We start from the raw sequence: 13,386 nt of genomic DNA, 5'->3' as shown, positions 1-13,386 counted from the left end.
TCCCCATAGACTGTGCGGGTAGCGGAAGCGGCAGCTGGGGGAGCGGAGGCCCGGGGGAGGGAGCACACGGCGGCCTGAGCTCCTGACATCCTGGGAAACCGGGCTGTTCGCATGAGCCGGGAGGGCATCTGGGGCCCTCCGAGCCCTGGAGATTCCGAGATCGCGAGTGCCCTGGCGAGTGGGAAAGGGGAAACGACGCGGTGTCCGACTGTGCCTCGGAAGAGGTGTTGTCGCTCAGGGCACCACTAAACTATCACCTGGCATTGGACTTTTTAGACATTTAGACTGTGGATTCTGAGTGGGCCCAGCACAGGTTGGGTAGCCCGTGCTGCCTCCACGGCGCCAGCATGTCCAGGAACTGCTTTAGCTCTTAACATGGCGTTGGCACACGTTAGACGCGCGATAGGTATCCTGGAGCACAAGAAGGAGCAAATGAAGGGGTAGCAACTAATCACTGGCTTTCCTGGGACTGGGTGCGCCTCCTAAGTATGGCTCCCGCGTGTGGTGGTGTGGAAGCGGACCTCTGCTTGGTTCCCGCCCAGGTGGCGGCCAGGAGGGCTCCAGGGCTAGAAGAGAGCCCCGTTTGTCCAATTCAAGCTACGCGGACTTAGGTCCTACCGTGGGCAACGAAGTGAGGCCCCAGTTTCAGGCGTGCACGACTTGGGGGTAGAACAAGATCAGGTTCATTTGCCGTTTTCAGCCATTGTAAAATGAAGGATACAGCCGGTAGTTTTCTCATCTAGCACTGGTACCCCCACACATCTTTCTCAGGGGCCAGTACAGAACCAATTGGGCCGGGCCCCAGTAATTTGGTTTCTAAATTTATTTTAATTGGTTTTCGCCAAATTAAACCAATTCAGGTTGATTCGGTATTTTAGGAAATACTTTACAAACTCAGTGGCGGATGCTTTTCCCTGGTGCACAATTTCTCGCGGGGCCTAGGGACTGGGAAGTTTCTGGAATGCGTGGGGTGGTAGAACCAGGGTGTGTACTGTTTGCAAGAGGTGCTGGAGTTCCCAAGGCGTGGAAGAGGGCTCGGTTCTTCCCGCGGTCTGCTCACCTTCTAAACGCCATGTCCAGGTGGTCTGTCTCGGCCCAGCCAGAAGCACCTGGTCCACAAGAGGCCCTGGCGAAAGCGAAACCACCTTCCTCTATTCGTCTGGGGACTCTGGGATTCCTATCCCCTGGTGGAATCTTAAACTGACCCCACAGAGTTCCTCCACTTTAGATCTTCCTTAAATAAAATGAGTGTTTTGGATTTAAAAGGGGTTATTGGAACAGTTCAGTACCTCTCTTAGAGCCTCCCCCTCTCTGACAGTGCCCCCATTAATTTCTCAAGCTGGTGTTACCTTTAGCAAATCTCGGGGTCTCAGTTTTTCCCTTTCTGTAAAAGGGTCCTGGGATGGACAACCAGGGTATTGGGTCTGACCTTAATGATCTATATGCAGAAGCCCGACTATCCCTCAGCTTGAGGTTCTAAATATAAAAGGTAGAGCAGCCCATTAAACTTGACAGGACTGATCTGGCCAAGACTGGCAGGCAAGTGTGTGATGTGAGTTTCTGTGGACATGTGTGCTGTGTGGAGAGGCCCAAGACGCCACTGATTTAAGTTTCCTGACAACAAAATACCATTGAGCCATTACTTTATTTGAGTCCATCTAGGTACTGTGAGGATTTTTGGAACCTGAGCTCTGTCTCTTTGTTTTGGCCCCTGTATTCAGCCTTCTGCAGAGCAAGTATGTTCTCAGAGATCCCATCAACCCAGTAGGGGGTGGGGAGGCCAACTGTGGGTTTCCGAGCCAGTGGGCACTACTCTAGCAGATAGGCAGGCGGGCTGTCACAGAGAAAAAGGTTTGGGAGCTGGACACCAGGACTAGAAGGTGAAGGAGTTCCCCCCTCCCCACCCTAAGGAAAAGCCCAGTGGAAAGCTGGCCTAAGATCTGGGCCACAGCTTGTCAGCCGGTTCTGTCTGTGGGCTTAGGTTTTCTCTTGTAGGGAAAGATGTAAATGGGGCACTGGCTCAGTCCTGGGACTCACTGGCAGCTGGAGCTGGGGTGGGATATTTGAAGCTGTTCCAGCTTCAGTCCTGTTGTTGATCCTGGGTGGGCCCCGAGGCCTGGAGATTCGGGATTTATACTCTTGACTTCTGGAGTTTCTGTGGCTTTTCCAGTAACGTGGAACCTGGTGGGAGGTTGAGGCTGAGGGATGCGAGCACAGGAGCTCCTTCCCCAAAGTGTGGGAATGGCCATCAGCAGGCCCAGACCAAACTGCAGCTGAGAGGATCAAGACCTGGATCTCTGTCCCCAGAGAGGGCAGCCCAGCCATGGTCCACAAGAGGGGACAATTGCCTCACACCTCTCCCCCACCCCAGGCATCAACACCCCCTCCCCATTTCTTAAGTACATTTTTCTTGTTTCTTAAAAACATTTATAGCTAACATCTAAACCTTACTTCTAAACATCAGCTCAGCAAACATTTCTTGAGCACCTACTGTGTGCTAGGCACTAGGGATTGAATATTAAGAACGTGTGTTTTAACCTTTACCAGAAGCTGGTGGCCTGACGTTGGAGGAGCCTCTTACTTTTTGGATAAGGAGATGTGCGTTCTAAGCGATTAGGTGTGCCAGAGGTCTCTGTCTGTGGCAGAGCTAGGACTGAAACCCAGACCATTATAGGTTATTTTTACCTCTTTTGCCAGGGACCTTGTCCTGCTTATGTGTGCAGAACCCACTGTAGTCAGTGTGTGAGGGTTGGGCGGGTTTGCCATGGCAAACTCAGGGGAAGACTTAGGTAGCGCCAGATTAAATGCAGGGGCATTTAATGGGGAAAGCGGAAAAAAAAGATTGCTTGTCAGTCAGGCCGATCCTCCAAACCCTGCTGGAGCGCCTTGCCATCACCGGCCACCCTAGAGTAATCGGGGACCAACTTGGTCCAAGGGCCAGAGGCGCCCTCCTTGGGTCGTATTGGAAAGAGTATTTCGTTGTTGGACAGATTTCCCCGTATCTTGCAGCAGCTGCAGAGTCATCAATATCAGCTTTCAGACCTACTCCTTTCCTGACTGAGCCTGCTGCCCATTGCACGCCTCGGCTCCGGGACCGGGGGTTCTGGCCCGGCCAGTCTGTTGGCCGACTCCTCCGCTGCCGCGGGCGGGGGAGGGAGGCGCAGAGCGTGTCTCGCCCCTCCGCGCGGTCAAGGTTGCACTCCCTTCCTCCGCCGAGACTAACCGTGGGAAAAGCGCTACCTTGGATGCTGGAGCCTCTTTCCGCTAAGGCCTGCACAAGTTGTCCAAGGAGCCTTTGAACGCGCTGCGGCTTTGTGCCGGCAGCTGTCCCTCCCCCGCCTCCGCGCGCCCCCGCCCGCTCCCGCGCACCCCCCTCTCCGCGCCGGGCCGGGCGCGAGGCCTCAGGACAACGCGCTCTAATCAGTCCTGTGTCCGATAAGCTTCTAATTAAAAGAGCCCTCGCTTCCCTCGGCCCCATCTTTCACCACTGCCCCTCCCCAGGAAACTAAAGGAGGGGGTTGGAGGCCGGCCCCTGCCTATCTGGGTGCGCGCGATCTACCTAAGAGGGGCCCTGGGAGCCTCGCCGGGCGTGGAGGCGACGCTGCAGCCGCAACCCGTGGCCCTTGCCGCTAACCACAGGCGTGGTGCTCGCCTCGGAGACAGCACGGTGCCGGGGCCAGTGCTTACTCTACAGCTCAGGCATGGAGAAGGGTTCGTCAGGAGGCATTTTTTTTTTTTGTCTCTTCTGTTTCTCCTCTTTATTTAAAATTTTTTTTTCTTTCCAAATCAGGCCCTCCCTCTACAAAATTGGGTGCACGGAGCCAAATTTCGTTTGTAAGCTGACCAGTAGGCCTCTAACAGAGCCTGGCCTCCGCACCCCAAAGGAAGTGCCTGGAAGCCCAAGTGTGCTCACCCACACGTGACAGCTAACGAACGGGGCGGGGGTTATCTTTGCCCACTTAGCAGGCGAGAAATGGAGAACTCTGGGGTCATGCAAATTATAGAAGCTGGTGGCTTCTCAAGTTGTCGATCTGTGGCACCAATTGGTGCGTGAGACCTGTGCTGTCCTGTACAGTCTGGTAATTAAGACCGGTCCCAATCTTTCCTCCCACTTTGACACACCACATTCCCCAGAGTGGGCCCGTGGAAGTTCGGTTTCCGTTGGGGGGGGGGTGAGGGAATGAGCTCCTTTGTCCAGCCTAAGTGTTCTGGGACACTTGTTGCAGAGGGATCATGCCTCTCACAAGCGTTTGATGGGGACCATTTGACCTACCGCATTGCCAAGCATCGAATGGGGTTTGGAGACCAATTGCAGTGGCAGGCGTTGGGAGACGCTGGGACCAGACCGGTGATACTACAGGGGACCAGTGCGAGTGTCTGAGCCAATCTTATTCGTCACTTGGCCTGGGCCTCAGACCAGAGACTCCCGAGATAGGAGGGGACCCTACCGTTGGGCTCAGGGCCCCAGGACTTACCCTTTTCTTAGCGGTAGGCTGCTCTCCTCCCCCCCTCCCGCCTCCGCCCGAGGCGGCAAGTTTTTCCAGAAGCTGATGGATATATGTTTAAAGCAACTTCATAGTTGCTTTAACAATATCTATGTCTATGATTTTGACAGTAATCATAGAAGGAGGCTACATTTTCAACCGAGACACCACATTATATATTTTTTCACTTGATGGTATTGAGGAAGAACATGGCGGTATTGCCCTGTATTTCTTGGCAGGGAAACTGAGGCAGAGGGCCTGCGCACTGCAGTGAGATTGTGGCACAGTGTCAGGCACACTCTAAAGAAACAGGCCTCCTGGCCTGTGCCACGAGGAAGTTGCTCCCCGCAATGGTGGTCAGAGTCGGACCTGCCGAGTGCGAGGTGGGTCCGTGCAGAGGGGAAGAAGTAGGAGGCAGGGTCAAGGCCCGCAGGCCCTACTGGAAGGGCCCCTTCTTTTCCCGCTCACTAGCTTTCCCGAGGGCTTTGGGTGTCAGGGTGTCGGGTCACTCAGCCTCAGACAGATAACATTACTCAGTGATTATTCTCCCCATTTAGAGCCCAGGCCGTATAACTGGCTCCGAGTAATTAATGAAAGTTGGTGCGCGGGCCCCTGATTTACGGCTCCGAGTCAGCGCGGGGTCAGCAGAGTCGATTCATTTCGCTCGCCCGCGCGGCCTCTGCGCCAGAGGCGCGGTGCCTGGTTCGGGGGAGAGCACGTTTCTCCGCCGAGGAGTTGGGACATTCTCTAATTCCTTGCGGGAGGTTCGGCCCAGGCGCGGCACGCAGTGTGGAGCGCAAGGGCGTAAGTGCATTGGGAAATCACTGGGAAGTCCGGCTTTTACTTGGGGGAACGGATCCCGAGGTCACACCTCGAGGCTCGGGCCGCCTTCCCGCGGGAAGTCCGAGAGGTCTGGAGGTCGCTATAACCTTCTCCGGGGATCCGAATGGGGGGCCGGGCGCTCCTCCGCACGGGTTCTGGTTTAGACCCACTGGCCGCGGCTCTGGGTTGACGCTGTCTCTCTCTGCCGCTCCCGCAGGATACAGCACAGTCACCTTCGACGGCACGCCCAGCTATGGCCACACGCCCTCGCACCACGCGGCGCAGTTCCCCAACCACTCCTTCAAGCACGAGGACCCCATGGGCCAGCAGGGCTCACTGGGTAAGCAGGCGGGAGTGAGCTGGGGCCCTTCCTCCATGCGACCTCTGCTCTCCCCCCACAAAGTGAATTTCCAAACCACAGCAAATAATTAGCTCAGTCTCACTCAATTTAGAAGAAAAGATCGGTTTCTCCCCCTCCGCAGGTATTTTAGGGACAGCTCCACTTAACTATCAGTAAGTCTAAGAATGTCCCCAGGGTCTTTTCGGTGTACTGGGCAGTTACTTCTAAGGTTAAGAGTGTGACGTGGAAAACTACTCATTACGGTCTGGACAACCCTCACTGCAGGCCAGGCCTCCAGGTTCCATTGCCCCAGCTTAGCCTCGGGGCCCAGCCCAGGAGGCGCTCTTCCTCGGCCCCTGCCCGTCGCCCTGCGCCCCGAGCCCCTGGGGCGCGCTCAGCCCGCTCTCCCCGGCTTTCTGCAGGCGAGCAGCAGTACTCCGTGCCGCCCCCGGTCTACGGCTGCCACACTCCCACCGACAGCTGCACAGGCAGCCAGGCGCTGCTGCTGAGGACGCCGTACAGCAGGTAGGAAGGCGCTCGGCGCCGTGTCTGGGGCCCCGGGAGCCGGAGGCACGGGGACGCCCAAAGCGGGGCGTGCGGGGTGCGGGAGGCAAAAGGTGCCTTTAGCTCTCTCGGCTACTTGCAACAAATTAAAGCAGGTCTCCAGGCTCTGATTGAAAGTAAATTTCCTCGTTTACATGTTATTTTTAATATAAACGAGCGCGGTTAATGTTTGGAACTGAAAAGGAAAGAGAGGCGCTTTGAAAGTTCTATATTTCAAAGGGCTTTTTGCTGGGAGTACCAAAGATTAAACACGGGATCCACTGCCACGCAGGTTTTTTTCATTCTTCAAATCCCTTTTTGTCCACTGGCCTCCAGGCCAGCCTTCTCTGGGCTACTTCGAGGGCGCGTACCCTCTGGCGACAGCTCTTCCCCACTCCGGTCCTCCAGGCCCGTGCGCTCTGTGGGCTCATTCTCCGCGCCGGGCTGCGCGCTGGGTCGCGACCCGGGACTGTGGTCGGGTCTCCGCGGGGTCCTGCGCCCGCCCGCCCTTCCTGTTCCGAGGAGGCGGAAGACAGTTTCTTTTCCTTCGAGGCTTTTTTTCTTGCTCCTTGTGGTGCCTTCTCCAGGCTCTCGCTCCACTCTCCACCTACTCTCCCCCAAATTTATTCTTCAACTTTAGGTGAACTTGGCCAGCATCCCGCGTCTCCGATAGGGTTGCCTAGTAACTGGTGCACACACCGGCCCGGGCCCGCGGGAAGGTTGGGTTGGGGGAGGGAAGTGGCGGCTCGCAGCTTTGGAAGCTCGGGATTGGGTGCGCATTACCTCATATACCGCGTGCGGCGGAGACCCTGATACCGCCTGCCCCCAAACTCATCTCCATCCTCCCACCCCTCCTCCCCGGGACCCGGGGCTGACGTCAAGGGAAGGAGGTAGTGAGGTAATGAAGGAAGGAAAAGCGCCTGCCCTGGGAGATTGGGTGAGGGGGATGGCCGCGCCCGGGACTTTCGGTCCCACAGGTGGAGGAGGGGAAGGGAGTCTTTGCTCCCGAGCCCGCAGGGCGCATCTTCAAGTCCTGGCGTGTGATGAAATTGAACTTGGGCCTGGGCTGATTCTCCTGTCCTGGGCCGAGCCCATTCCACTTCGTACGCCTCAGCTGAGTGGGTTTTGGAAACCTTTGAAACCTTTTCTTTTGATCGGAAAATCCGGTGTATCTAATTGGATCTTGGATTTGAGACCCCCTTTTTCTCCTTTTCCTTCCCTTCCCTTTTCCCTTTTCTTTTCCTTTCTCTCTCTCTCTCTCTCTCTTTTGATAGAGGGGGCAAAGAAATGCAGGCAGGTTGCACAGATAGAGGTAGAAAGGTCACAACTCATCGCCCTCCTTCTTGCCTTCCTAGCTGGGAACCAGTTCTACCGTCAGCACTGCAGGCCCGTGTTCTGCCCTCAGCCAGCCATCTCTGCGCCTGGCCTCTGAAGGTCAGGTCGCTGAAATGGAGGCAGGATCCCAGCCATTCTCTGCTGTGATCTTACTCCGTTAGCAAACGGTGTGGAGGGGCCATTCCCCTCTTCCTTGACGAGCAGCTCCTGCCAGTTGTCAGAGCCGCATTGCTATTACCCTAGTAGCCACTGGGGCTACAGCATTGAGGGGCAGTTGTAATGGGGCCTTGGCCTGCTCCTTCCCCCTTGACCCTTGCTTGGTGCCTCACCCCATCTGGAGAGGAAGACCTTGATGCCTAATGGGTGCTGTTTGGTTGGGCCAGGATACCACCCTGGAGTTGGGGACTGAGAGGCCATTGGAGTCTGGTTCAGTAGTGACATGAAGCTACACATTTCTTTTTTTTATTTTTATTTTTTATTTTAAACGACTTTCTTTTTTTTAAATTTTTTTTATTATTAATCTTTAGAGAGGAGAGAGTGAGAGAGAGAGAGAGAGAGAGAAGGGGAAGGGAGGAGCAGGAAGCATCAACTCCCATATGTGCCTTGACCAGGCAAGCCCAGGGTTTTGAACCGGCGACCTCAGCGTTCTAGGTCGACGCTTTATCCACTGTGCCACCACAGGCCAGGCGAAGCTACACATTTCTTACTCTCCTTTTTCTTACGCATAATCCCACCTTGTGGGACACCAGGAAGGGGCCCATCAGAGGGACTGAGCCATCCAGAAAAAACAGGGCTAAATCTGTAGAAATAGAAACAACCACTTTAATTGCATTTTATACATAAAATTTTGACATTTTTAATCCAGTTTTGAATTGGCTACTGTACAAAACAGTTTTGTTAGGTTCGCCTTTTGGAAATACCTGCTTATCCTTTTTTTCTTTCTACATAGTTACACTTTCCTTCTCATTTTCATATGAATGTTATTAAAATACCATTTTCTTTTGTTACAGAAAATTTCCTAAGCAATAAGATCTCCTAAAAATAATTTGTGACCACAGTAGGATAAGAGTTTGCTCTGTTGAAATTTGTTCTCTCTGAGTCTTTGAAGCTCCACCCACTCCAAACTCATGGTTTGAATTACTACTTTTCAAAGATCAGGTACTTCAAGCTGAAGTACGTGTTTTCATGTACACTGTTTATTTATTTTTTAAATTTACTGATTTTAAAGGGAGAGAAAGAGAGAGAAACATCAGTTTGCTGTTCCACTTATTTATGCATTCACTGGTTGCATCTTGTATGTGCCCTGACTGCAGTTTGAACCTGCAACCCTGGCGTTTTGGGACAACACAGCCAGGGCCTCATGTGCACCATTCAAATAGCTATGTAAACAGGTGTTCCACGGTGTTCTCAGTAACTCATTTCCATCCACCTAATAAAACAACCTTGAAGCCTGGCAGGATAGCTCAGTTGGTTAGAGTGTTGTCCAGAAACGCCAGTTGTGGTTTGACCTCCAGTCAGGGCATGTACAAGAATCAACCAATGAAAGCATAAAAATAACTGGGGCAACAAATGATGATTCTCTCTCTCTCTCTCTCTCTCTCTCTCTCAAATCAACAAATAAAAAAAAATTAAAAGGTGTTGATCAAGTCTCCAGGAACTGAAGTAATAAAGCAAATATTCAGATGATAGTTAGGAATCATGAAAAGAAGCCCGGAAGTTTTAACACTGTCTGATTATAGTAAGTGCTTAATAGATGCTGAATAGTTACTGGCGTAGTTTTTATTGGGAAGTTTATTGGCACCGCAACCAAGGCCATATCCTCACTGGAAGAGTTGGGTTTCTTCTGGCTGTTCTCCTTGATGGAGGTGAGTCCTCTTGCTTGGGCCGGCACCGACTGGGAGCACTGCATTCCTTTAGAGAGCACTTGTCACAGAAGCACTCGGGTGGGTGCCTCATCTGACCCCCTCCTCCAATTCTCTAGAACAGAAGGCTTGGGAAGAGAGCTGTATAGGCATCTCACATGCCATTTAAACAAATTGCTTTTTAAAAAATTGTCAGGTTAACAATGCCTGATGTCTCAAGACAAATTATGGAGAAATTTACATCAATGTTTTATGAATTTAAATGGACAAAATAAATTGGATTAGTTTGGCCTAAGCAAAAAAAAGATCAGGCACTACCTCTGTAGTAATGATGTAGGGATATTTTAAAATTGGGTGTGTGCATCGACATTACTGTGGTACGTCATTCTCTTCTTCCCTACTTCTAAAAGTTTGAAAAGCATAGAAAATAGGACTGAGCTTGAATCAGTTAACAACTTTGGGATTTTGGATATGCAGCGCTGCTTTTCTGTGTGAGATTGCGACCTCCCGAGAAAGGCTTGCTTGTGTTTGGTTTGCCGCACTGCACTTGCCCCTTTGCGGCAGCCTGCCCAGCTTCTCCCCTCCCTCCCCGTTTCCCAAAGCTCCGTGTCCCCAATCTTGGACTTAGTCCCCTTTCCCAGCCTGAAGAAAAGGGACTGGTACATATATATGGACATTAAATAAGCAGTGCACTATGTGAATTTGCTTTGAGGAAATAGTTAAAATTCTCTTCTTGTTAGAACTGTATTTCTTTACCACAAAAGAAATACTGCAAGTTTTCTCCTCTCTCAGGTAACAGATGTGAGGAGTCATAGCTATACACATTTGTGTGCAGGTGTAAACAGTAATGAGGAGAAAATGCCCTCAGTCAACTTATGGAAAGTAACAGGAGATGGTTTCTCCATCTCCCTGCCCCCTCCAACCCCATCTTGAAGGTGGGGTTTAAAAAACTTTTTTAATGTTTATTTTATTGATTTTAGAGAGAGAGGAAAGGAGGGAGAGAGACAGACAGAGACGACAGGAACATTGATCTGTTCCTGTATGTGCCCTGACCGGGGATCGAACTGACAACCTCTGTGCTTTATTTAACATGATGCTCTAGCCAACCGAGCTATGTGGTCAGGGCAAAGGTGGGTAGAGTTTTGTCTAAAGGTCGCTAGGGCTTATGAAACCAGATTTCGGCCCTTAGGGAAGCCAGTGATCATAGCTGGGTGAATGCCTGAGCCCCTGTAACATAGTAACTAGGATTGATTACTGCATGCTGATTCTGTACTGCTGGGCGTGGCCTAAGTGTTTCACTGAGCTCACTCATTTAAGTCTTCTGGTTACTCTTGAGGTTGGTACTCTAAACTCCACTCTACTGAGGAGGAGATAGGTTTAGAAAGACTAGAAGTAACTTGCTCAGGGTCACACACACAGCAAGTGAGAATCAGAACCAGAATCTCATCCTCAATATCTCTGACTTCAAAGCCCATCTGTGCTCTGAATCACCAAGGGATAGCCTCTTTAACATTCCCCTTACACAGTCCATGCTTTTGCTAATAAATTATAATAGCAAATGCATATAGACTTATTTCATCCAGACACCAATCTAGGCACTTCACAAATCTTGGCTCATGTAATCACACGGCAACTTTTTGAAGTATCATTTCTGAGGTTCTTACCCCCACTTCACAGAGGAGGAAACGGGGGCCCTGAGAGGTGAATGTGCCCAGTGTGACACAGTAAGGGACAGAGCCAGTGTTCAGAGGCAGGTAGCAAGGTTCCAGAATCCATGCTCCTACCCACTACATCCACCCTGCTGCCTCACCTGGTACATAATTGCCATTCTCTCTCTCCGAAGCTGGCATCTGCCCTAGGTCTTGCTAGAGAAAGGTCTTTATTTCCCACAGTTGTGAAAGAAACCCATTATCCATTAGCTTTACCCATAGCTTTCAGTAGTAAGCACTAAGTGGATGAGGGGAAGGATTTTCCCCTGGTGAATATTGTTGGAGCCAACTTGAACTTTCTCCCTAAGGCTTAACTTTGCCTTTACCACTGGATGTGAACTATTGGGGAAGTTCAGTTCTAGGCATTTAAAGAAGCCCAGGCAGAGGCCTTTCTCCCTGTCCATTGACCCAGGAATAGTGTTGGTTTCCAGGGCCACCAGCTTTCTGCTTGCTCAGAGACGAGGTCCCAGGCAATGTTGGACCCTGTGCTGTCCAAAGGGAAGACAGCGGTCAGGCCCGCTCCGTAGGTAGAATACAGTGCTTCCTCTGATTTCTACCTAGAACGGGCAACTGGCTGGACCTTCCCTGCTCACTTCCCTTGAGTCCTCTTCCACAAGCCCCCTCTGCCTCCTCTGCGCACCGTGGAGCCCCAGGCCCTGACTGTGCTCCTTGCACAGCTTGATTCTTACAACTACTAGGAAATGGAGTTCTGTACACTGTGTTTGAAAGATATGCCCATGCACATTAAAAAGAAATAAGACATTCTAGGTGTTTCCCTTTCTTTTTCCTCTTTTATGTGGTTTGCATATCTTTCTTTAGCAATGGTGTTACCAACACAAACGAGCCTGTGTCCTCTTGCCCTTTAGATATTTGGGAAGCAATAATTGCTGACTGAACTCTTTTTAATTGAACGTTGATGATTCATAATTGGTGAGGTGGAGAACGGACCCTGTTACCAGTAGGTTGTCTTTCAAGGGGAGAAACTGGTTAGCATCCACAGAGGTTCTGGGGAATCCAGGTCACCGGGAGGTTCACAATCCACTCTTTAGGTTAGTTTTTGACTTAGTCATAAATGAGAGGAAAGTGTGTGCCCGAGAAAATAAAATCATAACCAGTGTTGCCTGTTTTCACTGGTGTAGTAAAGTACACTTTACATCAGGGGTCCCCAAACTTTTTACACACGGGGCCAGTTCACTGTCCCTCAGACCATTGGAGGGCCGGACTATAAAAAAAACTATGAACAAATCCCTATGCACACTGCACATATCTTATATTAAAGTAAAAAAACAAAACGGGAACAAATACAATATTTAAAATAAAGAACAAGTAAATTTAAATCAACAACCTGACCAGTATTTCAACGGGAACTATGCTCCTCTCACTGACCACCAATGAAGGAGGTGCCCCTTCCGGAAGTGCGGTGGGGGCTGGATAAATGGCCTCAGGGGGCCGCATGCGGCCCGCGGGGCTGTAGTTTGGGGACCCCTGCTTTACACGGTGTGCAAATTTTACTCAGCACAACACTGGGATGCGTTTCTTACGCAGGTAGGCACGAAGGCAGGAAGTCTGGAGCGGTTTCCACGGCGGTCGGTAGCAGTGTTATCAAAGCCAGAGGCTTGCATTGGACTTGTCTCCAGGGAGGGGGAAACATCTTGTTTCAAATATTCCTTCAACTTTTGTGCTGACCAAGTGTTTATTAATAGAAGTTGAATCCCCAGTGGGTTTTTCTTTGGTTAACTGGTGAGCTTGAGAGAAATTACAATACCAAGAGATTGACTGTAAAATAATTATTCACCATGGCTTGCTGGGCAGAAATGTCTCAACAGGCAGCCTCCAAGGCGCCCCAGAGGGAAGAAGGCAGGAAAAGGGCAGCATAGAAGTCTGACTGCAGTACACGAGCCTCGGTCATCCGGTAGAGGCGGCCCCACAGTTCCTCTCTGTTAGCGTGGGGCAGAGCTGTGACTGCGGACGGTGGAAACGGCATGAATTCTGATCACGGATGTCAGTTATGTTTGCCTTTTTCTTGTTTGGCTTAAAAAAAATCATCCCCCCCCCCCCCTCTGGGGACAATCTTTTCTTCCACCAAGATGTTACTTTGCAAGGTGTGGGGCTGAGGGGCTGGGTGAAAAGTGTGAACGGATTGAGAAGTAGGAACGGACAGATCGGTAGCTACAGAATAGTTGCAGGGATGTAAAGTACAACATAGGGACTAGAGTCAGTAATACTGTATGGGGCCAGGCGGGTGCTTCAAATATCAGGGGGCCGCTTTGTAAAATCTGTAATTGTCTAAC

The 13,386-nt window shown here is 51.2% G+C and overlaps 1 protein-coding gene across 4 annotated transcripts in view; it reads left to right on the top strand.

Moving 5' to 3' along the window:
- The window catches only part of WT1 (WT1 transcription factor), a 48,717-nt gene that overhangs the window by 933 nt on the left and 34,398 nt on the right, over window positions 1-13,386 (top strand). For all 4 annotated transcript variants that reach the window (XM_066253880.1, XM_066253879.1, XM_066253878.1 and 1 more), the window contains exons 2-3: window positions 5,524-5,646; window positions 6,069-6,171. In XM_066253880.1, the coding sequence (XP_066109977.1) occupies window positions 5,524-5,646; window positions 6,069-6,171 (226 nt within the window). The remainder of the gene's footprint in view (window positions 1-5,523; window positions 5,647-6,068; window positions 6,172-13,386) is intronic.

This window comes from Saccopteryx bilineata, chromosome 1 (assembly GCF_036850765.1).
Source record: "Saccopteryx bilineata isolate mSacBil1 chromosome 1, mSacBil1_pri_phased_curated, whole genome shotgun sequence".
Lineage (NCBI taxonomy): Eukaryota > Metazoa > Chordata > Mammalia > Chiroptera > Emballonuridae > Saccopteryx > Saccopteryx bilineata.
This window is presented reverse-complemented; position numbering and strand designations above follow the sequence as displayed.